Source organism: Apodemus sylvaticus, chromosome 6 (genome assembly GCF_947179515.1).
Source record: "Apodemus sylvaticus chromosome 6, mApoSyl1.1, whole genome shotgun sequence".
NCBI lineage: Eukaryota > Metazoa > Chordata > Mammalia > Rodentia > Muridae > Apodemus > Apodemus sylvaticus.
Window position 1 is genome coordinate 31,553,726 of NC_067477.1, and position 26,567 is coordinate 31,580,292.

The 26,567-nt window shown below is 41.0% G+C and overlaps 1 protein-coding gene across 1 annotated transcript in view; it reads right to left on the minus strand.

Annotated features, from left to right (window-relative positions):
- The window catches only part of Tshr (thyroid stimulating hormone receptor), a 114,229-nt gene that overhangs the window by 26,488 nt on the left and 61,174 nt on the right, over positions 1 to 26,567 (minus strand). Inside the window, exons 2-7 of the mRNA XM_052185303.1 lie at positions 17,028 to 17,099; positions 12,638 to 12,712; positions 9,467 to 9,541; positions 6,899 to 6,973; positions 4,474 to 4,551; positions 88 to 156 (exon numbers count right to left, since the gene is read on the minus strand). Coding sequence (XP_052041263.1) covers positions 88 to 156; positions 4,474 to 4,551; positions 6,899 to 6,973; positions 9,467 to 9,541; positions 12,638 to 12,712; positions 17,028 to 17,099 — 444 coding nt within the window. The remainder of the gene's footprint in view (positions 1 to 87; positions 157 to 4,473; positions 4,552 to 6,898; positions 6,974 to 9,466; positions 9,542 to 12,637; positions 12,713 to 17,027; positions 17,100 to 26,567) is intronic.

A 26,567-nucleotide genomic window follows, 5' to 3' on the forward strand; every position in this document is an offset into this window, starting at 1 on the left:
GACCTCAACAGAATTCAGAGCCTCTGGATAGTGCTGGGAGTGAGATGTGGGGAATGGCGGCAGTTACCATGGTTACCCTGAACTTACACAGCATCCAGCTTTGTTCCATTGAAAGCATGTCCTCGGATTGAAGTAAATCCATTGTTGTATAGTTTCCTAAAATCAAGAGGAGAAAGAGAAAGCAGCAATGACCATGTAGTTCAGTGGTGAAGTACTTCTCTAGCATATGTAAGGTCCTGGGCCACCGAATTCCCAGAACTGAATAAATAAGTAAATAAAGCAGATCGCCTGTGGGATAGGTGTTGCTCATTTTCCCCTATTTTAATAGTTGGGTTTCATCTCTTTAGTATCAAAAATATGCATGAAATTTCTCATGTCATTCATTTGCATCCCTTAAGAAAACTGTAGAGTATGTTTTGTTTGGAACATAAGATATTTCCCAGAATAAATATCTTGACGCTCCATTCTCCAGTTCTGGGTGCCAATAAGTCAGCTTTTCCTCAAGAGCAGACTTAAAAGAAGAAAGGTTTGCAAAGGATATTTATAAAGTTATTATTATTATTATTATTATTGGTGTGTGTGTGTGTGCGCGTGCGCGCGCGTATTCATAGAGGTTAGAAGAAGGTACAGATTTCCTGGAGCTGAGTTACAGGCAGTTTTGAGCTGTCCGCTGTGGGTACTGGGAACCAAACTCAGGTCTTCTGCAAGATCAGTAAGCACTGTTACCTGCTGATCCATATCTCCAGCCCCTAGGATTTTTTTTTTCAGTGAGGGCATATTAATGGGAAGAGTGCTTCAGGTGACAGATAAACTCATGTCAACACTGGAGGCATGACAGCAGTTTTTAAAGATGACCACTTGAGAAGAAATTCATCTGAATGTATAGATTTTTTTAAATTTAAAATGTTATTTTATCTTTTTTCAAAAAATTCTACTTATCCTCAGAGTTTGTCATAAGCCAAATGCTTAATGGTTTTAAGTGGAATCGAGCCTCATAGAAGAATCTAAGAAGTCAGATAGATCATGCATGCCCTTTTGTGATAATTTTTTGAACATTTTAACAGGCTTTTGCTTTTGTAGTTAATTAATTTTTCTACCTAGATTCCCAGGGGTCAGCCTGAGATGCTACTACCCATGATTCCTAGTGGAGTTACTGAGACATGGGAGTGACTTGCCAAGAACTTGTTAGTCTAAATTTGTTAGGAATCAGAATACCTTGACCTCAAATACAATTTTTCTCACCTAAACAAAAACACGCACCTCTGCAGGAGAAGGGACCCCAGTTTTTAGAACTCTAAGATAGGTGGTTATTGGTGGTCATTGGCATAAAGAGGCAACAGCCATGACGCGAGCAAGAGGACCTGCCTCCTAGGAACTCCTTGGGACAGGTGTGGGAGAATTTCAATAATAATGTAACCTATGACATGTGCACTCAATAAGCCCATAACTGCTGAGGAGTCTCCAAGTTTGAGACCAGGCCTGGTTCTGCCACTAATAGCTGGGTGATCCTGGGACTCTCACATCCTCTTTCATCCTGTTTATTTAATCTCTAGAAATAATGATGTATGACTTCATTACATATTGCTAGGGAGACCGAGGCACTATAGCTGATAATGATGAATGCTTAAAAGAAGACAATGTTGAAGGAAAATTCTAAAATTTGAGTTTATTCCAAGTAATTGTAAGAGACTGAGAAATAATCTGTTGGTTTTGTTGTTGTTTGTGAACATTTTGTTTTGCCTTTAAAATGCCTGAATTTAGTTCTAGTTTCTAAAGAACCGTGAGTATGGATTGCAATCTGTTTTCCAGGGACTCAGATACAGGCAGGGAAACATGCCAATGGATAAATTCACTTTTCCCAAACTGCAACTCTTTTACAAATATGCAGAAAAAATTATACACATTTTAATTTTCTCTCACTTTGTCCTTGATGGGCTGGAGAGAAGGGTCAGGTAGTAAATTCCGGCCATGCAAGCATGAAGACCTGAATTTGGATCTCTTAAAGCCACTTAAAAAGTCAAGCAGAGCCGGACAGTGGTGGCACACGTCTTTAATCCCAGCACTTGGGAGGCAGAGGCAAGTGGATTTGTGAGTTCAAGGCCAGCCTGGTCTACAGAGTGAGTTCCAGGTTAGCCAGGGCTACACAGAGAAACCCTGTCTCGAAAAACCAAAAACAAACAAACAAAAACCAAAAAGCCAAGCAGAGTAGCACATGCCTCGAACCCTTGTCTGGGCATGGGGTAGACACGGGTGGATGTCCATCCATGGGGTGGATACTTGAAGCTTTTGAGCACCCAGCCTAACCAAATCGATCTGCTTCAGGGTCAGCCAAAGACCCTGTCCCCAAAAATACAAGCGGAGAGTAATTGAGGAAAAAAAAATGGCTACCTGTAAGCCTCCACACGGACATATACAAACCTGCATGCCCAAGTGCACACACCTACACTGACGGGTACAAATACACACACACACACACACACACACACACACACACACACACACACACACACGTTCTTGGTTTGCTTTATATTTTAGACACTAAAAACTTCATGGACAAGTAGGTCTTGAAAGGTGTAGACGGCAGCGAAATTAAAGAAGTGAGAACACAGGCGTGAACTCTGCCATTAGGCATTTTCTTTGAATATTTAGCATTTTGAACCTCATTAATCTTCAAGAAAGAAAGGGTTTTTTTTTTTTTATAAGAGTTTAATTAAAAAAAATCACCTGGAAAGATAGCTAACAAACTCATGCCATTCTCTCCTGAACAGGGAGGATCCTACCACTGTTCTCCAAAGGAGGTGCAGGGCAATTTTCTTTCGAAAGGGGTAGGAGATCCTGGGCAAATGCATGAAAAGGGAACACTAGCATTCTGCAAAGAAGCTGAGGATGGAGGAATGCTATTCAGTGTGATGGGCACCTTTACAGGGGACATGCATGGCCTTGAAGTCAGGGACTGAGCAGGCTGAGAGCCCACCTTTGCTGAAAGGAAAGGTGGTTGAGTTGCAACCACTTGCCCTTTCCCACGCTCCCACCTATGTCAGGAAAACATACTTGACCTGCTCCACTCAGGGAGAACAGCTGAGGTAGTTTGCATGACCCAAGTGCTGGCTTGGAAAGGAGGTCCCTGGGAAAAGCTGAGCGGAGGCTTGGATCAATATGGCCAGGAAGTAAGTCAATTGGATTTGTATCCAGCAAAGAACTCTAGGCTGTATGTAGTGTGGCCAGAGGCAGAGAACTAGGGTAACCACAAAGGTAAACAAAAAACGAAACCCCAGGAGCCTTGAGTGGGGGTAGTGCTATGGAAACTAGAGAGAAGGGGTCTGCAGAGGTGGACCTAATTCCACTTTGTGGCTCTCACAGTGAGAGGGGAGATTTCTGCCATCTTGAAGAGTTAGCTTATCTTTTATATTCCCATTAGATCTTCCCCATTAGAATATATTTTATGACTCTCCCTTATTTAGTATCCCACTTTGATTGTTTTCTGTTTTTTGAAACTGGGCCCGGAACTTGCTATAAAGCCAAGGATGATCTTAAACCTCAGAATCTCCTGCCTCTACTTCCCAAGTGCTGGGATTATAGGCATGTGCTACCATGGAGCCCAAGGCTTCGTGCATGCCAAGACAAACAGAGCTACTTACAGAGCTACATGCCCATCCCTTGGTATATACTTTGGAACATCCAAAGAGCAGGTCATGAATTCTGAACCACTACTTTCTATTTAACAAGCAGTTATAGGGACCCTGTCGTAGTTTGTGATCTCTGAGTGAAATTGTGCATGCGGACTATGAAAATTGTGAAAAGCTCTTAGTGATACCACTCTATATTCAGCGACTTTGTGACAGTCACATTTACTCTGTGGAGCTTCTTCCTCTACAGCACTTTTTTTTGTTGTTGTTGCTACTTCATAATATAATTTTGCTACTGTTATGAACTATAATGTAAATATCTGATATGCAGGATATCTGATATGCAACCCTTGTGACAGGGTGACTTGACTCCCAAAGGGGTTGCAGCTCACAGCTTGAGAACAACTGCTCTGTAGATTGGGGATATTTGGATATAGGATGCTGTGCCACAAAGCCTACATCTGATCCACACTCTGTTTCCATAAGGGGACTCAATGATGGTGCAGACTTGCCCAGTGACTTATGTATGCGTTTGTGCTTTGCAGTGGTGGTTGCTATGAGGCAGTACAACTTGGACAATCAATTTGACCTTTGGAACAAATCCAACAACCCCTATCATAATAGGACATGCAGTTCTTATTACCTCATCCTGTTTGATCAATAGAATATCACAGCACAAGGCAATACTTGATTCTATGAAACCCTTCCAGATTCAGAGCATACATTAGAAGGAAGCATCCTTCCAAACTCAGACACATTTTTAGCAGGGGTTGGGAGTGGTGGTGGGGGAGAAAGCCATAGCCTCAGATAAAATTCAGGACACACAAGAGTGAAACTGGATACTCACAGGGTCAAGGTTTCATTGCACAGTCCCTGGAATGCATTTTCAGGGACGGAAGTCATGTAGGGGTTGTCTGTGATTTCCCTGCAAGAGAACGCGATGAAAAGTGATGAGAAAAGAAGCACTTTGGAAACAGCTTCTTGTTGCATATATGCTTCAAGGAACCAGCCACAGCACAAGCTGTTTCTTTGACTCAGTTCTGATTACTTGTGATTCTAATCACACGAGGTGGTTAGAGCGGTTCTAGATGGATACACATTCAGAGTGGAGCATCTAATTAAGCAAACAAGTTTTTTGAGCTGAGGTCTCTGCCTTACTCCTTATCTTGAAGCAGATGGAGCTGAGAGACTTCTGAATCTGTAACACTCTGCTCATAGCCACTAGACTTTTCTATGTCATTAGAAGGATCAGGGGAAAGGGATCAATGGATTTCATTTCATGAGTATCATTAGAATGTTTTCTATTTGCAAAACACTGCCAGCCAGGTGCTTCCAGGACTACTTATGTTTAACCTGAGTTTATCTGTAGCAAAGAGACATGGTCATGTTTCTCCCACTCCAGGAAAAAAATATTAAGAGTTTGCAGCATGCCAGGTAGTGGTGGTGCCTTTGAGGCAGAGGCGGGTGTATCTCTGAGTCTGAGACCAGTCTGGTCTATACAGCAAACTCCAGGACAGCTAGGGATAAAGAGAGCTTGGAGCTGATCGTTCTACGCTTTGCTGATTCTGCAGTGTAAACTCAACCTTTGCAATTCTTCTGCTTCCATACTTTTTCATTTGTGTGATGAGGTGAGACAACTGGTCTGACTGGTGCTTTTGGAATAAAACATCAGAGTCCATCCAAAGCATTGCCCTTGACTGCTCTGTGGAGCTCAGAGCACACACTCATTTGAATTTTCTGGTCCCTTGCTTCTCTCGTTGAAAAGGAAACCAATAACTTCCCTTCATGCTTTACAAGGTGGTTGAGTGGAGAAGGAAGAGTTAAAAGCTATCAGAAAATATAAAAAATAAGCTATCCTTGTTATCAGCAGTCCCCGCCCCCCCCCCCCCATTCAGTCATTCCCCTCAGAAATCATTTGATTATTTTTCCCATTTAAAAAGTGAATGCAGGTGGCAGAGCCTTGAGTCAGTTCTGTGGGTAAAGGTGTTTGCTGCCAGGTCTGATGACCCAAGTTCGACTCTGAGAATCTGCCCCTGAGTGTTGTCTTCTGATCGCCACATAAAAAAACCACATATACATTAAATAAAACACTTCATGTAAGACATGAAATAAAAACAGGCTCGAAATTGTCCTGATTCATTGAGGTGGGAACACTCTCCCTGGCTATGGAAGGTACCATTTCAGGGGCTGAATTCTGAGCCGCCTAAGAGTGGCTTACTTAAGAAGTAGAAGACGCTTACTGAGTTGTAAGCAGGCAATGATGTGTGTATTGGCTCTTGGCTGTGAGTGTGATGTGACCAGCTGCTTTGACTACCCTGGAATGATGGCCTGTAACTCGGAACTGTAGCCAAATAAGCCATCTCTTCCTTCCCAGTGCCTTGTGCCCATGGAAGCCAGAAAAAGGAATAGGATCCCCTGGAACTGGAGTTAAAGGCCACTGTGAGCTCCCATGTAGGTGCTGAGAATTGAACTTGGGTCCTTTTTAAGAATAGCAAGTGCTCTTAACATCTGAGCCATCTCACCAGCCCTCTCCCCATGGTTGACAACAGAAATGAAGTTAGAAAAACTCAACAGAATTAGCTTTCTTCACACTCTCTGATTCTCTTACCCCCAATTATTGAACCCTGTCTTAGTTAGGGTTAATATTGTCATGAAACTCCATGACCAAAGAAACTTGGGGAGGAAAGGGTTTATTCAGCTTATACTTCATCATCAAAAGAAATCAAGACAGAAAATCAGTCAGAGCAAGGACCTGGAGGCAGGAGCAGAGCTGAGGCCATGGAGGGGTGTTGCTTACTAGCTTGCTCCTCAGGGCTTGCTCAGCCTGCCTTCTTATAGAAACCAGGACCACCTGCCCAGGGACTGGGCCCTCACTATCAATTACTAATTAAGAAAATGCCTTGTAGATCTGTCTAAAACCTGATTTTATGGAGGGATTTTTTTTTTAAAACTGAGGTTCCCTTCTCTCAGATGACTTTAGCTTTTGTCAAGTTGATGTAAAACTAGCCAGCACAAACCCATTTCAACCTAGCTTCCTATACCCATTGTCCTACAAGAACTGTTTCTGTCAGAATAACCAGTGACTCACAGTTAGTAAATTGTGCCCACCCATCACGCATCCCTCACTCCATCCTTCAGCACAATTACCCTGGCCCCTGCTCTCACTTGGAATCATTTTCTTTTCCTGGCTTCTGCTAGTTCCAATGACTGTACCACAATTCTTGTCAGGGATAAACAAAATATACCAAATACTGCATGTTGAGCATACTTACAGTATAAAGAATACATCCGTGGAGTAAATTTTGGTCAGGTCAGGGAATATTCTAAGTCCAGTATTGAAAATGCCACTACATTGAAAAAGAAGAAGAAATGAAAGTTTTAGGTAAGGAAATCAACACCTAGGGAATATACTGGAATGGCTGGAGGTATGAGTTCCAAGGCCACCACCCACTATGTCATGACTTTGGCAAGTCATGGACATATTGGAATGGAATATTTCATCAAAGCATAATGGCTTAATCCAGTCAATACTAGTGGTGCCTATGTGCTGCTTAGAATTCTCTCTCAAGCATATGAACTCAGCGAGAGTCCTAGAAACAGGAGAGGAAGTGACAAGAGAAGGAGGAGGAGGCAGCAGGAGGAAGCAAAAGAGAAAGATTTTCCTGTTTTAATTGGAAGACATTGTATGTGCATGTTGGGGATGAGCTGTAAACGGCCAGTAGAGGAAGAACATATGACTACCCAACTCTACGTCAACTTTCCTGCTTTAAATTCTACATTGTGGCATGGTGGCCCATGCCATCAATACAGTACTCTGGAGGCAGAGGCAGGAGAAGCTCAATGAATTTGACGTTAATCTGTTCTACATGGTGAGTTCTAGGAAAGCTAGGGATATCAGCTAGGGCTATGTAGAGAGACCCAGTCCCCCCACATCCCCCCAAAATCTGCTTCATATTGCATTATTATTTTGCTAAGAATGTCTTGTTTACAGTAGTGACCTGTGAGTATACAGCAGTGGCATTTAAAGAACATATCCAGAAAGGAAGGAAAATTTGAAAGACAATAGCTTCTCCTTTCAAAATTCATACCATCAATGGAAAAATAAGTCAAAACTCGCAGATGTTCAAAATATAACATGAACAGAAAAGTTTCAGTGCTCCAAATGCCTCCAGGTTTTAATCCTGTAATACATTTCTCAGCTACAAGAACATAGCTAATGGGAATAGAGCAAGTTTGACAGGCTTGTCTTGGACGGGGACAGACTTAGATCCTACCCAGCTCTTCTGGCACAACCCCCTCCCCCATGTTTCATTAATACATGTTCAAAAACAAATTCAGTCCTGGATTCCTAAAGAGGAAGCCATTGAATTGAAGAGGCAGCAGGAGACAGAGAAGTCAGAATGAGTACACAGGATAGTCCATAAGTGACTCCCTGTGCGTGTATATGAGGCACGGCATTAGCTCCGTTGTGGCTCCAGGTTCATGAAAAAGAGTAGGGGCAAAAAGGCCACAGGGCTGAGTGGAGGCTGGAAATGTAGTTAGTGAGACTTGACTCACTTGACCTGCTTTGCTCCCCAAACCACTAAATAAGTCCCTTTCTTCTTTGATGTCCCCTCTAATTACCTGATTGACCATCTGCTTAAGTTGAAAGAAAGTCTATAAAAGGGTTGACTGCCTTGTCCCAAAGGTACTTGTCAATCAGGCATGCCATTACTCTTGGCACCTCCCACCCCCACCCTTTCAACACTGGGCTGTTAGAGTTTTCCCTAATGAGTCCACCCTCCTGTCTTTATCATGGTACTCTGTCTCTCTGCCTGCCCCTTCTACCACTGGCCCTGCACTTCCTGAATAACGTGTATCCATCCTTAAAGTTTTGCCTCACAGACATGTGTGGGATATACTTTTATTTTAAAGGCCGGAATAGAAGCACACTAAATGGTAATCCTGACTGTTTCTAGGCACAGGGATTAAGGTTGGTTTTTATCTTCATTACACTGCTTTTTTGTGTGTTTTAGTTTTAAAATTGCATTTGCACAGGAGAGAAAGTTCTTGCAGCTGGTGTCCAGAGGACCTTGGGTCAGATATGTACAGCCATCTGAGGTATTTTTTGTAGTACCTGTTGTTTGTTAGGATGGAACAGAACCAAAATGTCCTTTGCTCTAATGGAGTTGATGGCCAATTCATAAGTCATTACCAAAGTCACCTGCAAGTGTGCCCCTTCTGCTTCGAGGCTTTGCTTTTTGAAATTTTTAATACTCTTTTGTCAAAAAATAAAACCAAAAATAAATAATAAAAATATAAACACAAACATAAATAAATATAAACAAACATAAATAATACATATACAAATAAATATAATACAGACAGTATAAATATAATGTAAATATATGTATTGTTTCCAAACAAAACTGACCAATTGGTTCTCAGGATTTTGTTTTGTCCACACTTAAAGACTACAAACATATTTTACTGTTTTCTTCCTCGTGTCTCTTGGAGAAGGCCTCTGGTTCCAGAACTATGTGCTGATGTTTTGGGATAGGCGTTAAGCATATGCGCCATTTCATATGATACTTTGCCTAATGGGGATGGATGAGAAGTCACAAGAAGTGACCTGATTGTGCCATACATGATTCAAATGATGACAAAAGACAATATCATCTTAGGGAGATTCTTGGTAGACAACAGCATCACAGGTCTAAAACACAGACACCCACACACAAACACCCACCCCCACCCACTCCCACCCAATACACAAACACATACACACACACACACACACACACACACACACACACACACACACGCGCGCGCGCCATAATAACGAAGGAGTCAGCACTTACAGAAACTTGAGCAGAGGGAGCTCTGTTAAGGCATCAGGGTCTATGTAAGTTAAGCTTCTGGTGTTCCGGATTTCTCTGTAAGAGTTACAAGAGCTCAGCAAAACACATCCCTTCCTGTTCTCACTAAAGAGAAATCACGATTAACAGGAGTTCACAAAAAGGCTATGATGTGTTTATATGGTGGGACCTCATGTCATTAACTACAGATCCCTATTTCTTCCCAGACACCACTGCCCCTCTTGCAAACATGGGCTTGCTCCCCGTCCATTTGAATTTAGGGACTCCCTCTCTCTGAACTGAAGACTCAAAGCTTTGCTTGCTCCTTTTGTTTCTGCCTTCTCTTCCCCTCTTTCTTTTTAGATTTTGGTGGAAAGGAAAGTCCTCCAGTGGTCTGGCGAGCACTTGGGGCCAGAGGACAGACATGTGTATATTACCCGGAGCCAGCAATGTTGCTATGACAGAGGAACACTGGAGTGAGAGTGAATCCTGGCAGATGACAGCTTTGCAAAAAGGGCCAAGAGCCCGTTAATTACAATTGCAGGGACAAGGGACAAAGCAAGCCGAAATGGCTCACTTGGGTCTATGTCGTGAGGCCAATAACTGAAGGCTTCAGTGAATGGGTTGTGATATCACATGAGTTTATAACTTACATTAGGTTCAGACATTCATGGGTCAAAATATGCAGATAACATTAGTCACATGCAGTTTACTAGTGACAATTGTTAGACATGGGATGGCACTGGTTATGTTAAAAATATTTAGCATGCATAGATTGGCTAGAAGACGTTCACAACACTTCCTAAACTTATGTGGAGAATCAGTAAGAACCCACATAGGCCTGTAATCTCTCTTTCTGTAGATGGCTTCTGAGGCCTCTGGCCACTAAGGGCATTGTGTTTAGTCATCCATGCTATTAACTGGAAAGCTTAAAATCTGATCTTTGTAATTTTAAAGAGTCTTTGTTCAAGGATAATTTGCATTCCACAAAATTCACGAGTCATACGTAGGCACATGGTTCATTACTTTTTAGTAAAGTTACGGAACTGGCCATCATTACAACCCAGTTTTAGTACCAAAATTACTGTCTTTGACAACAGTAGCATTTGGACTTTATCTCAACTTCCTCCTTTCAGCCAGACCTGACCTCCCCTCCTCCTCCTCTCCTCCTCCTCCTCTTCCCTCTCCTCCCCTCTCTTCTCTTCCCCTCCCCCTCCCCCTCCCCTCCCTTTCCTTCCCCTCAACTCAAGGAAGAGAGAAAGTGCTTGCTCATCGCCCTTTGTCAGATGTGCATCCCCAAGTACTTCAGTATGGGAGAGCAACAGTGGAGAGAAGCCCTGAGGTGGCCACAGAGGAATGGCGTTGAAGGCTCAGAGCCTGTGTTACCTACTCAACAGCCCCCTAGCCTTCCATTTCCTTCCTTGTTCTCCTTTGTTCTCACCTGAGTCATTCAGTCCTTTAGAGCAACTCCCAACCCTTCCAGACTGCATTTAAATAGGCCTCTTGCAAGCAATATACAAGTAGATTTTTAAAGATTGTTCAGTATGGAAATCTTTGTATTTTGATTAGAATTGAGCCGGTACTGTTATTATTATTTTATATGTAACACAATGATTATTTGGGACTGAATTTACTATTTGGTCAGGCAAGTATTTCTTTTCCTTTCTTGCCTTATTAAACCTTCGTTAGTCAATTCTTTCATCCCTCTCAACTATTAGCTTGTTAGTTATACATTCTTCTACAACAATTTGAGTTACTTTTCCATGGTTTTTATAACTCGATTCATGATTTATAAAAGTCTGATATAAAGTTTTAGCATTGTGCTGGCTAGTTTTTGTTAACTTGACACAAATCTAGCCGTATTTGGGAAGAAGGAATCTCACTCGGGGAATTGGCCTCTATCAGGTTTGCCTGTGGACATTGTTGGGGCATTTTCTTAACTGGAGGTCTCAGGCCCTGTGAAGAGTGCCTTCCCTAGGCAGGTGGGCCTGGGCTGTGTAAGAAGGCCATTGTGAGTGAGCTAACAAGTAGTGTTCCCCTGTGGTTTCTGTTCCTGCCTCTAGGTTCCTGCCTGGGCCTCCCTCAGGGATGGACTCTAATCCATAAGTGGAATAAATGCTATTCTCCCCAGAGCTGTTTTTGGTTAGTTATGATTATTACAGTAACAGAGAAGCAACTAAGACAATCACTTAGATCATCTGAAGACTCTAGAACATTTTAATATTATATTATTCATAACTCCTCCATTCTTTTTTTGATATCATGTATTTTAATTCTATGTATGGAGGCATTCCTTGTTTTGCCTTGTGCTTATATGGATGAAGATCAGTTATTTTGACCTAGTTAAATAACTAGCTTTATTAACAGTTTCAAATGCAGTTATCATAGAATGTTAGCTGAATAACAGAATAAAGTATAAGCTTTACTGCTAGGTATTTTCCATACATAACACTGGATAGAAAACAGATGGGAATCTTATAGTAGGTGATCAATCACATCACTCTTTCAGTGACTGGTAATTGTCACAATTGTTTACTCACAAGCAATAAAGAATACGATGTTGCTTATGAGCTTCTAAGGAACAGATTGGTATGACATGAGTTAACCGAACAGTGAATTGATGGACAAAGATGAAGGCTCAGGGCCTAGTTGTAACGGTTGTGTGTAGCTGTAATTCCAGCACAGGAGGCTCATGTTCAAGACCATCCTGTAGTATAGATGAATTCTTGACCAGCTTGGATTACATAGGGAGACCCTATTTCAATCCTTCATTCTACCTCAAAACAAGGCATGGTGTCTTATGCCTGTAATCTCAACACTAAAGGGAACGAGGCAGGAAGATTGCTGTGAGCTAGCTTGAGCTACAGGATGAGACTTGGTCTCAGAATCCCAAACCAAACCAAACCAAACCAATCATCAAAAATCTCCTAACCTGTCCCAATCGCCTCAAAAACAAAAGAAATTCTATTCTCACAGATTGTTTATTGCATCAAAATACTGAGGGTTGAGTACCAGGAACCAGAGGGTTGAGACCAGCATCCAGACATAGGATTTGCCAAGACATTGGAAAGATGCTTTCCTGTAATTTATACAACACCCTTCCCCCAAAATGTAAAAAATATTTTAAATGGTGGCTGTCATGTGTGTCTATTTTGTACATTTTCTTGTACTTACATGTGAGTCATTTTACTCAAATTGTAGAAAGAATGTGGTTCCAGCCGCTGCAGAGTTGCATCTATAGATAAATAGCTGAACATGGCAAACGATAAGACAAAGTAGAAAGTTAGTGATGAACTCCAAATACTCTCTTTTATCTCACCACGTGGTTCATACAAGGCCATGATAACACCATCATGTAATGTGCTTTAAGCATCCCCCCCCCATTCCCTTGCTCCCTCTTCTCCTGCTCCACCCATTTCCAACCATTCTTCTCTGGTCACCTTAATAACATTACTTCTATTCTCAGACAATCTGTGTTCATGTGACTTTATGGATCTATAAAGTCTAGAGCTCACATATGAAAGAATACTTGCAGTATGTGTCTCTCTGAGACTGCCTTAAACCAGTTAACAGGATGCTGTCCAGTTGCCTTAACATTACATTTTTCTTTATGGCTAAAAAAAAAAATCCATTGTGTCTCTAAACCATGTTTTCTTATCCATTCCTGTTGATGGACACCTGGATTGGCTTCATAATTTCAGTCATGTGCAAAGTGCTACATTTAGCATTGCTGTGTAAGTATCTGTGACAAAAGCATACTACTTTTTATGTACATGTATGTATGTGTTCATGAGTATGCAGGTGAACATGTGTGTGCATGTGTGTGTGTGTGTGTGTGTGTGTGTGTGTGTATGTATGTATGTAGGCTAGAGGAAACTTTGACTGTCATACCTCAGATGCCATTCACATTGATTTTACAGACAAGGCCTATCATTGGCCTGGGACACCTAAGTAGATTAGGCTGGCTGGCCAGCTATCTCCAAATATCCATCTATTTCCATTTTCAGAGATCTGGGATTTATATGTATATCACCATCCATGGCTTTAAAACATACTGGGGCTTTTTGTTTAGCTTCTTTATTGGGGCCTTTTCAAATAATAGACTATACGCAAACCCCAGTATGCCTAAAATTCCCCAATACTTTGTTCTATTCTTCTACAGGTCTCATATGTCACTTTCTTCAGAAACTTTCTACCAGCTTTCTGAAAAGGTTCAAATTTCTGTGGTACAACTTCAAAGCACCATGAATGTTTCTTTTATGGATAATCACAGTGCACCTTTCTAACTATTTGGTTTGCATTTGATTTACACCATGTCATTAGACCGTCAGTTGTCTACTGTGCAGTGCTGTGTCTGCTTTGGACCATTGAATTATGCATGCCTTGTATAGTTGCCTTGTATAGTTTTTTGCATTAAGCCAACTCAGTAAGTCCTTGCTCAGTGAATACATCAATGCATAGATGAGTAGATGCATTACTCAAAACAGCAAAACCAGAATGTGTCGGAAAAGAACGTTAGGGTAAATAAGAAGCATTTTTACTAGGGGGCCAAAAGCATGGGAATCAGATGGAATTTCCAAAAAGTTGAAGAGAAAATTCACATTTCCCTAGTGGAGCATTCCAGAGGGTGTTGACTGTCAGGATGATGACATATTTTGTAAATAATTCATTGTAAGACACTGCACTTTTTAAGGGATTTCGAGACACTGGACTTTTTATGGGACTTTGCAGTCAAAGTTAGCAATACATCTCAAAGTCACTTAAGGTTTAAGACTGCTAGCCTTCTGGGTACTCAGCCTGTTTGTTTAGCCCGCTTTTAAGAGGACAATGTAGCAGTTAACCTCACTTGCCTTGGAATCCCCGTGTAATCAGCTTTTACAGCCTAAGCTAATGTTTAGCCTTAACCTTAAATTATGTACTCTTCCCTGCCCCCACCCACCCCGTACCTTAACAATGCTTGTGTGTCATTTCTTGAGAGCAGCAAATACAGATGTTAAAAGCAACTTTCTAAAGTCTACCATAAAGATCGAAAGCATCTATTTATGAGTATTGGTTGGTAAACAATGCTCGTAATCTGGGTCAGTTGGGATCTGTTAGTGCCAGGGACATAATACCTTGTAAAACTCTGTTAAAGATTTTTGTAAAGTCTCTCATTCCTTTCTCATGTGATGCTTTCTGTGTTTTCAATAAAGACAGGGTGAAGCCTTTTGTGAGAAACAGACATGCAATCAACATACACATATACACACATACAGAGGGAAAGAGGAGAGGGTGGAGAGAGAGAGAGACAGAGACAGAGACAGAGAGACAGAGAGAGACAGAGAGACGCACAGGGAGAACTGGGTTAGGGACGGAGGCAGGAGGTATGGGGGACAGGGGCAGGGACAAGGACAGAGACAGATTCACCAAATAATGCAGACAGTGCTTAGGGAGACACAGATTAAGACTCAGACAACAGACAGAGGACAGAAAGCACAGGAGAGCAAAGTAGATGCTTCAAATTTGGACTCTTAGTTGCATGGCTTCAAGGGGACCTGCTTTTGTTTCTCTCTTTAATGCGACACAATGCATTATTGGTAATCCAGAGTTAATCACTAGTACATTTAAACCATGTAGACCCGCCCATTCTCTCTTAAGACCTGTCTTCTTGATTTTGAATGAAACAGAAAAGTCAGGATTTATCTTGAAATTATTAAGCAAAATATGCAAATAAAAGTTTTAGATACTAAAAGAGGGAAGAAGAGAGATGCCCTTTTACAGGAACAGTTGTGAAACTGTATCTAAAGATATTGTTTCAGATGGTTTTTATCAGAGTCTTTCTTGTAATGAGAACAATACACACAGATTAGATGACCCTCATCTACCGAGAGGCAGGTCTATGCCATCTGGGAAAACAAATGATTTATAAAGCCCTAACAGAGATTCCCAGTCCTGAATTAGCAATGTGGACACATACATGTTCAAGACCCATCCTAGGATCATTGATTAACGGTTATGAGGGCCAAGTACTTATATTTTTCAAAAGCTTCCTTGGTGATTGTAGCTGAATGATATTCGTCATAAGCGGAGCCACAATTGTTAGGCTCTGGGTGTCCTTTTTGTCAGGGTTGTTTGTTACTATTCTGGTCCCTCTGTGATGTTTGTTTGGAAGAATTTATTCTATAAACAAATATCCATTGTGGCTAAGCAATGATATGTAAATTGCTTTGATCCAAAGACCATCTCAGAACACATTTCATAGGATCAATTTACTGTTTGGGGACTTTACAGAGTTTGTCATGGAGAAAATGGAGCAAGAGTCATGCCAAAGACCAACAACTTACTTCCCTATGTTGATCTCACGCCCTTTGTCCCACATTCCCTACTGAATCTCAGAGATGATGTTCATTTTGCCCACCTCACTGAACTGAAGTTGTGCTTTCACTAGCCTCAGGGACTGTTATAACTTAAATTACGTAACCATCCATGCCTCAGCCCAGGATAGCATATGTGTGCCACTTGCTGAAAGTATCAAATACAGAAGTTGAAAGCAACTTCCTAAAACCTCTTGTACAAGTTAAAAGCATCCATTTATGCATATTGGTTGATACACAATGATTTTCATAGAACTGTTTGTTGCCTGGGTCAGCTGGGATTAGCTGGAGCTGGTTGGGGATTCGATCCTTGCAAAGATCTCTGTAAAGTGTTCCATGTCTTCCTGTGTGATGGTTTCTATGCTGTTCAATAAATGTTGAGCAAAGCTCTTTGTGGGAGGAAAGAGAGAGAGAGAGAGAGAGAGAGAGAGAGAGAGAGAGAGAGAGAGAGAGAGAGGCAGAGACAGAGACAGGTAGGCAGGCAGGCAGACAGACAGACTCACAAGATAGCCTCCAAGCAGTCACAGATGCAGACTTACAGACACCACACCGAGAGGCCAGAAGACACAGGGAGCATGAGCTAGAGAATTGATATCTGGACTTGCTCTTGGTGAAATGATTCTAAGGAGGACGTGTTTTCATTTCTTTCCTTAATGGGGCACCAACACATCATCGGTGACTCAGAGTCAATCACTAATGCGTACAAATCCACACACAGGCAACAGCCGCTAGCCCAATGGGCAAGTGCCTCTTTTCATCTGTCTTCATACTGCATTTTTATTTTTAAGGCTTAGAATTGTTTTTAGTTCATTTTTAAGTGAGGGGAATCTGAAACAATTTGGCTTCATTTGTGATGAAATGTCAGTGTTTGCACTGTATTACTGGTGAAAGTGAATCCATAAAAATCTAGGCTGGCTGGGTACGAGAATGGGGATTCTTAGCACACCCAATGATATGCTAAAATACACAAAGCAATGAGCTTGGCAAGCAAATTTAAATCTGCATTAGATTTAAAGGGTCCTGTAAGGATCCGAAAGTCAGGATGTAACTAAGCAGGTAAGTACTATATAAATAAAAATTTCAGATACTTAAACATGCATATATCATTGACTTAGACAAGGTCAGTATCGTTTGCTTTTCTTGGCAGAATACACTGAGATAGAAGTGCGTTACAACTGCAAAGTTCTCTGTATGTTAAAATAATTACTTACATCCTGGAAATATTGGGCAGACTTGAAAAGGCAAGACTGGGAATGGTCTTCAGGTGAGTCTCGATGAGCTTCCTAAGGAAGTGACAGTCCCACAGTTAGAGTTCACACCATTAGTCTTTTTTTTTTTTTAAGATTTATTTATTTATTATATGTAAGTACACTGTAGCTGTGTTCAGACACACCAGAAGAGTGGAGTCAGATCTCGTTTTGGATGGTTGTGAGCCACCATGTGGTTGCTGAGATTTGAACTCAGGACCTTCAGAAGAGCAGTCAATGCTCTTAACTGCTGAGCCGTCTCTCCAGTCCCCACCGTTAATTAGTCTTTTTAAATTACTCACCTTAATGTCAAAGAACACCTTATCAGAAGCATAGTGACCTTTCACAACATGAACAATCAATGACACTCTCATGATTCTTCTTCCTGTGACATAGGAGCTGGGAATGTGGCTCAGATGTAGAAAACAAACCCTCATACCTCATCCCTGGATTGGCAGTAGAATGACATCCTTTGCCCAATATCACACTTCATTTGCTCACTGAAAAGGCACATAGTGTGTCCCTAGAGTATGTCCATGAGAATTCTACGGCAGTATGGTAGTAACTGATGGCTTTCTCAGAACCATAAGCCATCTTTGTTGGACATGAAAATTGAAGGTATGGCATCCCCCAACTTTCCTGTCTGGGACTCCTCATAAATAAAAAGAAATCATCTTCAAATATTCCAGTATGATTCTTCATCTAGGCCTTCCATCTTTTGACTTCCTCTCTTTGTACAGTGACAAGTTGAACTGAATCCTGCATAGAAAGCTATGCCCAGTGTCGCAACCCACTTTGCAAAAGGACAACAATGTGTCCCGTTAATTGTTTTCCTCTGTGTCTGGTTTTGCCCCTTGAATATTGGAAACCACACATCAGTTGCCTACTACCTTACCTACAAATAACAGATTAGCATAGATTGCTAGGTTAGTTCTCTACAACCTTTATCTCTTCTCTCTTTACTCCTCCTCCTCCTTCTCTTTTCCATCCAGGCTTTCATTAGACTGTTTCTTTTGGCAGGACTTGAAAAATATTAGTAACATGCTTAATCAAAACACTAGCAGGCCAAGTTTGTAAAAGGACTCAAAACTCTTGTTAAATTGAGGGTAGGTAAATGAAAGAGGCAGATTTTTAACCCTTTCTCAACCTCTGAGTATTTGACTGTGAAGTCCAATGTTGTCTTAACATTAGGAGATGCATTGTTTGAGTGGCTATCTTAATTTAGCTGTGTGGTATTTTTATTTGCATGTTCCTTACAACAATGTGGTCTTTATTATTAAGGAAAAAAAAAGAGAAGAAATTCAGATCCCATAAATTGTCTTCACTTGAAGTTACATCCCCTTAACTGGGCTGATTAAAAGCTTATTGATGCAGATCCAGGATTCTGGAGTTAAAACGATAGGAAAACAACTTGTTCTATTAAAATCTCCGTGTAAAAATGAGGCCATGCAGAAAGAAAACAAGGGATAACATGTGCACCTGTTGGGTATTATGAAAAGAGATTGAGTTTCGTGAATCCAAAGGTGGTCTTGTAGAGCTGTCCTGGGGCAAACATTTTGAGGGCATACTTTTTTTTTTTTTATAAGATTGCATATTGCTTGCAGGTTATAGGGACCTAAACTGCATCTTTCACTGAGTATAAATTATGGCACTTGACCTTATTCAAAGGAGAAAAACAGGTTAGGTTTGGTGGTGTACACTTAGGATTCTGGTACTCAGGAAGTTAGGGGCAGGACAATTGTGAGTTTCAGCCCAACCTGGGGTACATATTGAGATCCATCTCAAAATAATAATAATATTACAACATAAGATTTTTTTAAAAGTAAATAATATGTGTCAAATTAAATAGGAAGTTAGAATAAAATTGAAGTGATTTCTAGCAGATGAGGAGCAGAAATAGTATATACATAAAATTTAATGTATTTTTCAATTAAAACTCAAATAGTGTTTATACATTTTCCTGTAGGAAAAGAGGGGAGGAGGGTGGGAAGAAGGGAGGAAGAGAGGGAGAGAGAATATTATATGTACTTGACTGTGAGTTTAGCTACACCATGTGTATGCAGAGCCTGTGTATTAGATCCCCTGGAACTAGAGTTACAGATGGTTTTGAGCTGCCCTGTGGGTGTTGCCACCTGGGTCCTTTGCAAGAGCAGTCAGTGCTCTTAACTGCTGATCTATCTCTCCAGACCCATAATTCCTGTTTCTTAAAGCCTTTCTTTTCTCAAACACAAAAGCTTATATGCATCTTGAATATGAACAAGTTATTCTTTCTTTGTGTGTCTGCCTGTATGCCTCTAATCTGTTTCTGTCTGCCTGTCTCTCTTACTCACACCTATCATGTATACACAGACCAATACAAATTATTGACTTAAGAGCAGCTGTCTTAGTAATCATAAAATATGTGCAATAAATCTTCTAGGAAAATGAAGGGGTGCCAGCCATCTTTGCATAAGATGAAAATAAATAGCTTGCTTGTTGGGTGACTTTAATAGAGTGATAATCATAACACAGACTGATTTCGGTAACAAGTGAAGCATCAGAATGAGAAATGATCACAGACGTTGGAATTCAGTCCCAATCTAACTTACAGGTTTTTTGTTTGTTTGTTTGTTTGTTTGTTTGTTTGTTTTTTTTTTTTTTTTTTTTGCTGTGTACATTCAGAGTACTATGTGGATGAAATACAAAAGTACTTTGGCAGCTCAGGTCTGGATTCATTTACTTTTTACTCTTAGTGTAAATGGTCTCAGTTACTCTAAAATTCACTCCATGTTTGCATCCCCTCTGCTCTCTTGCCTACTTTGAAAAATGTGCTTTGTCTGATGAACTCCAAAAAACACTTTGAGAGGAGTGCTTCCCAATGCATAGGCAGGCATTAGTATCTCTTGAAATGAAGATTCAGTGTCTCATCTCATACATACAGATCTCATATTACGGTTTTTCTCTTAATGAGACAAGCCCAGAGTCAACGCTGTGCTGTTCTAAGTTACTGCCCCATCCTAGGTTGTTCCCTACTGAGGGACAGTTGCTTTGAGCTGGGCCTTGTTCTGGCTCCACTTTGCAAATGCAGAGGTAAAGTGACTGTGTATCCTGACTGTGCAAATAAACAGCCAGCTCCAGAGTGAATCACGAGGCATAGGCAGCTAACTTATTCACACAAGCAAACAAAAAAGAAAAAAAGAATCACCCCCTTTTACGTTGGCAACACACATCAGAAAAGCCAGGTCCGTGAACTTACTGAATACCCCAGATATAATCTTTCACATATGACTATAAAGGAGTGCCCTAAGACTGAGTCACAGGGGACACTGACTCGTCATCTAGTTCCTTGTGAGCCTTATCCAGGACAGTGGCCACAGTAATGGATTGCTGCCTCCATTTCCTGGCTCCAGCTTGAGGGCAGTTTGTTCTGCCCTCACATAATGTCTCATTCCAAGACAAGTGTTGAAAATAACCAGAGTCATTGCTGCCTTCACAAAACAAATTACCCTCATAAAGTAGGGTAGTTATCTACCACAGTGAGGCTCCCTCCTGAGCAGGACTAACCACCTTCTGGGAATCCGACTGAGCCCCTTTAAGGATAAGGAGTTCTTCATCCCATCCTACAGAACCAATCTCTTCATGAGGCTCATGTTAGTGTCTTAAAGATGGGTTTGGAGTTTGCTGAACCCCTTTACAGATTCCCTTTTTCAATGTAGCCACATTGACTAAATCTTTTTTCTCCATTACAAATTCTGGACTACTTGCTGTGCTGGGGACAGCTGGCCAAGACTAGCTTATTGGAACTCCCAGTGGCAAGGCATTCGATGCACTGATCCAGGGACATTTGGAGTTTGATCTTTGCTCACAGCCCTCTGGTCCCAAATATTTGAAGTCACCAGAACTGCAAATATGTTGTACCTAGAGGCTCAAAAATGTATGTCAAGAGCTTTTAAATCTCTTGTCTTATATTCAGTTTATCTTCCCTGCCTTCTTGGGAATACTAATTCTGGGCCATCTGAACCTGTGTGTCCTGAGTCAAAGATCCCTGATGGCCACAAAAGCCTCTTTACCTTTCTGTTTCTGAGTTTAAACTGGTAGGTGGTGGTGGGACAAGGTTTATATTTCTCAAGCATCTGCATCTTGTAGATAAAGGCAGAAACAGAAATCAATGCAAAAATGGCATAGATTGATCTGTAGATTTTGCAGAATAGGCTACAGTTTAAAGTGGTCCTTTTGTTTCTGCACCAGATTTAGGGGAAGGAAATCTGGCTTTTCTAGTTGACTTGTCTCTATGTTCCAAATAAGAAAGGTCTGTGCAGTTAGATTGTTCACAGTAATCTCGCACTTTGGCTTGTTTCACTGAAATGTCCTTAGCATATAGTAAAATCAGTATTTTAATATCTTGTTTCTTCCAGAAGATAAGTGCTTAGAAGTAAGTTTGGGGACACACACACACACACACACACACACACGAGATTACTTCCCCAATTGAAGTGTCTCCAGGAGGCAAAACTACTTTTGATCAAGAGGGTTGATCGCTGCTTACAAAAGAGAAAAGCACACAGGGTTGCTTTGGATTTTATTTCTCATGAAGGTGGGTGGTGACTGTGTCTTTTCCCCATTTGGCTGGAATCTGACTTCACATTCTTTTGAGATTGGTCAGTTTTAAAAAGAATTAGTGCAAAGAAAATGAAGGGGAAAGGGGCTAATCACTATCACTTTAATCCTAGAACAGAGCGGAGCCTGTGTAATAAAAGGTTTTTGGAGGGGTGGGGAGGTGGTGGGGGAGCATGAAACATCTGCATAAAAGTCTTATAAATTGGGGGAGAGAAAAACAAAAAGATTTGAATTCCTTGTTGTGATGGTTTGAATGATAAAGGCCGCATATACCACGTGTTTGCATGATTTGCTCCCAGGTTGGTGTGGTCATCGTTTCTGATGGATCAGGAAGTGTGGCCACATTGGAGGAGGTGTGTCACAGGGGGCAGGCTTTGAGGTTTCAAAAGATTTGGGCCATTCCCAGTTAGCTCTCTCTGTCTCTCTCTCTCTGCCTGGTGGTTGTAAGTTCTCAGCTACTGGTTCACCTCCATGCCTCCACGCTGCCATGCTCCGATACTTACCCTCTGAAACTTTAAGCCCTAAATAAAGTTTTCTTTTGTAGATTGCCTTGGGCGTGGTACCTTATCACAGCAGTGGATTTCTAATGAAGACACTTGTGTCTTGTGTTTTAAACACAAGTTTTGTAGTATTTGATAGAAAAGAACTCCCTTTTAATGTTTCCTACATAGAGAAGCCGAAGCTTGTGTTCTTTCTGAAGGTACAGAAGTCATCATCTATAAAATACATTGGCAGGAGGAAGTTTAACAGGGGGACAGCATACAAATCCACTAACTTGCAAAAATTAGGAAGCCATAGATGAAGGGCTAGAGAGATAAGGTCAGATGTTATGGGAGGGTGAGGAAAGGTGTCTCCTAACATAGATGAAGGCTCAAGTAGCAGCTCACAACGTACCTGGTAGTTGGTAATGATCTGTATTTGGACCAGATGTGATCTCTGATAATCTTCTTGTGAGATGCTAGGCAGTTAAGGGGACTCTCAAGAGTAAGGCTGTGCTTAAATCTACTTAAATCTACTGTTGCTCTACTAATGTAAGTAGAGGCAAATTTCTTTTACAAATGGACAGTTCTCTCTCTCTCTCTCTCTCTCTCTCTCTCTCTCTGTCTCTCTCTCTCTCTCTCTCTCTCTCTCTGTTTGTGTGTGTGTGTGTGTGTGTGTGTGTGTGTGTGTAGATAACCACAGGGCCTTTCACCCGTCTGGAATTGGCCAGTAGGCTAGGCTGATGGCCAATCAGTCTTAGGGACCCACTTTTCTCTACCTCCCCAGAGCTGACTAACAACTACTACTTTTTTTTTTTTTTAATGTGGATTCTGGGAATTGAACTCAGGTGCTCATGTTCCCATAGCAAATTGCCAACTGAGCTGTCTTCCTAGTCTAAAGATAGCTTTTCAAAAGTAACATTATGCAGGTTCTCAGAATATCGATCTCAAACTAAGTCAAATAAATATATATATTGAGGCATCATTTTTGGATCATACAACAATTTTTACCATTTCAAGTACATTTTGTGTGTGTGTGTGCTCTCATGTGCGCACTCTCAATGTGTGTGCACCTGTAGGGGATTTAAGTTGACCAGTGTTCCATGCCACCCACTGCAATGACAAAGAATGTGAAGTGCAAGTGAATGCACATGACTTAGTCTAAGGACGTTCTTTGGCATAGATAAGCCCATTTAGTCCAGGCACAACAAATTTCTCACTCACTTGGCATATCATTATCTCTTGGCAAAGAAGCTGATAATATTCCATGATTCTATATCAGATTTATTTGTTTTAAGATCTGCATCCCAAAGGCCTTTCTGTGCATTCAGGGCTGTGCCAATCAACCAACCAGTATTAAATTAGTCTCTATGAACATAGAACGTATTGGCAACCAAGAGAGAAGGAGTTGGTACACATAACTCATACAGATATTATGAAGTTGTGGATTGGACAATGGTAGGGTAATCTCAGTGTGATATTTATTATTTGTCTGGTGTCTGACATTCTTAATGGTGTAGATGTTTTATTGTGCAATTTCAGTATGATGTGGCAAGCTGTGCGCCAGTTATGGGATTTCAGATCAAGACTGCAGACCAAGATAGATCATGCGTGCAAACACCTGGCATGATTTGCATATAGACTACTTGTAAATAAGAACAAATCTCAAATCTGTACTTTCCTTTTTTTTTTTTTTTGCAATGGTTGAATTGTTTACCAATAATATAAAAACTGCAGATGATAGCTACATTGTAAAACATAACACTGCAACTTAAATGGAGCTTTTGACCTCTTAGAATTCAAGCAGGTCTGTGAGTCATGATTTTGAGACAGAGTTTCCATGTGAGACTTAATTACTTTTATGATTTAACCCCTAGAAGCAATAGATCAATAGGTTTGACTTATGGAAAGTTTCCAGTTTGGAGCCATCAGGGAACAAGCTGTTCTTTCACAACTTGTGGTCTAGGTTTTCAGGTCTCTGGAAATATCACATTTCATTTTTTTTTTTTTATTGAGTGTAACTTTTTTTTGAATAAAATGGTTTTTCTTAGTTATTTACATTAAGGTGTGAATTTTTGAATGATGTGCTTTAGGATTTATGGATTCAGCCTCAAGCAACTGCCAGTACCTTGACTCATAACCAGCACAGCTGACCTTCGGTTACATAAGCTAGGTTCTTCTGCATGGCTTCTCAGTAGACACAGACAGAATCCATTAGGGTGCTTTATGGAGATTTACAACTAGTCTCTGTCTCAGTTACTTTCCTATTGTTGTGAAGAGGCACCACAGCCAAGGTTAATTTACAAGAGAAAGCATTTAATTTGGGGCTTGTTTATACTTTCCAAGAGTGAATTCATCCTGATGGGAAGCATGGCAAGCAGGCAGGCAGGCATGGTGCTGGAACAGTAGCTGAGGGCTTACATCTGATCCACAAAAAGGGGCAGGGAGGAGGGGGAAGGGGAGGGGGAGGTGGGGAGGTGGAGAAAGGGTGAGGGGAAGAGGGAGGGGAGAAGGAAAGAGAAAGAGAAAGAGAAAGAGAAGGAGAGGGAGAGGGACAGAGAACTAAATATTTTTAAGAATTATAAAAATTTAAGAAGAAAATGTATTTTATAATTAGTAAGACATATTTGCTACTATGGAGTTGCCATTGTGCCACTCCTGTGAACAAGAGTACAGAACTATGCGGTATAAACCTTCTCCAAGGAAGAAGTCACACTGGCACCTAACTCAAAGCTCTTCTCCTACTGATCCCAATTCATGATACCAGATATCATTCTGTATACTACTATAAGAAAAAGCTAGTCATCAATACCACTCAGCTACAAATTCTGCAACCCACAACAGTGACTTGCCTGCAAGATATTCTGATGCAACCAAGGCACAATGTTACTGGAGTAACCAACTGCCTTAAAAATGGATTTAAGGTCTACTCCATACCTGAGGTAGAATCCATACCTGAGACCGTTAAAGTGGCTAAGAACCTGAGACTAGATAGGTCATGGGCCTAAGGGAAAACTTCATATAATTCTGCTAGGATCATAGCAATAAAATGACTCATAACAACATACTGTCAATACTCACTGACCTGTGCCTTGCTCAACACACATCAGAAAATCTTCTCCTAGTGCTAGTGGGGAATTAACAGAAACCTACAGCTGAACTATGTGCAGAGAGTGAGAGACTTTGGAGCACTCAGTCCTAAATGGTATGCCTTCATCAAACTCTCCCCTCAAATCTCAGGGATCTCTGTGAAAGAGGAGGCAGAAAGGTTGTAAAGGATAGAGGTGACAGATGACTCCAAGGAAATAGTATCTTCCAGACAACAGGACTGATCCACTTATTAACTTACAGAGATTGTGGCAGCATGCACAAAACTGCATAGGTACAAGCTGAATAGGTCCCAGCACTAAGAGGGGAAGTGGACAGGGGCTCCCAGCACTAGTCAAGAAGCTGTTTGTACCTGATGCCCACTGACAAAAGGAAAATCAACTTTCTTAATGGCATGTCTCTGAGTGTATCAACCACACTTCAGGGCATTCCCTACACTTAGAAGTATTTGGCCAATACAAAACAAACATAATGGTATTTCTGTGGACTTTTTGTTTCATTTTGCTTTGTTTTTGCTGTGTGTGTGTGTGTGTTGTGTTGTGTGTGTGTTTTGAAGAGAAAGAGAAAAAGAGCATTAAGATTGGGAGGGTAGGATCTTGGAGGAATTGGGGGAAAGGAAAACATGATCAAAATATATTGCATAAAAAATTAAATAAAAGAATAAATCTTTTCCAAGGAATTAATTTGTGGTAAGAGCTGAAGGCTTCAGTTTATTGAAAGAGTCTGAAGGATCCAGAAATGGTGAAGGGAGCAGGGTCATGAGTTATAGGTCAAATCGTTCTAAGTTGAAATCAATTGAGGAATTGTAACAGTCTTTCCCCTACTCAGTTAGATATTCTGAGATGGCCAAGCAGGCATGAAAATGAGTTAAACTGTACAAAATGTGATTATCTAAAACAATAGCCATCTGGGCATGCCTGTCATCTCAGACTCAGACAGCAGAGGCAAGAGGATTGGAAGTTCAAGGTCAGTCTCGTGCACATGGACTAGCCTGAACTAAATTACAGCTTCCTATCTCAAAATGAAGTCATTGGCTGAAAATGTAGAGCATTTGTCTAGCCCTCCCAATATCCTGGATTCAGTCTTCATGACAACAACGATGTTTATAAATACAGCTGATGTTCTGCTCTCTCTTAGACAAATGGCAGTGTTGGCTTTAGCACAGGCTCAGCCTGCCCCTCCCCCAATCCTAGTTTTCATGTTTCCTATGACAGTTTGAAAGTTTATCACCTCTTGTCAAAATTTAAAGGCATTGTATGCTAATTATACCCAGGGAGGAAAGGACTTGGCTTAAGGACCTTTCAAGCCATCAGCACAGTGA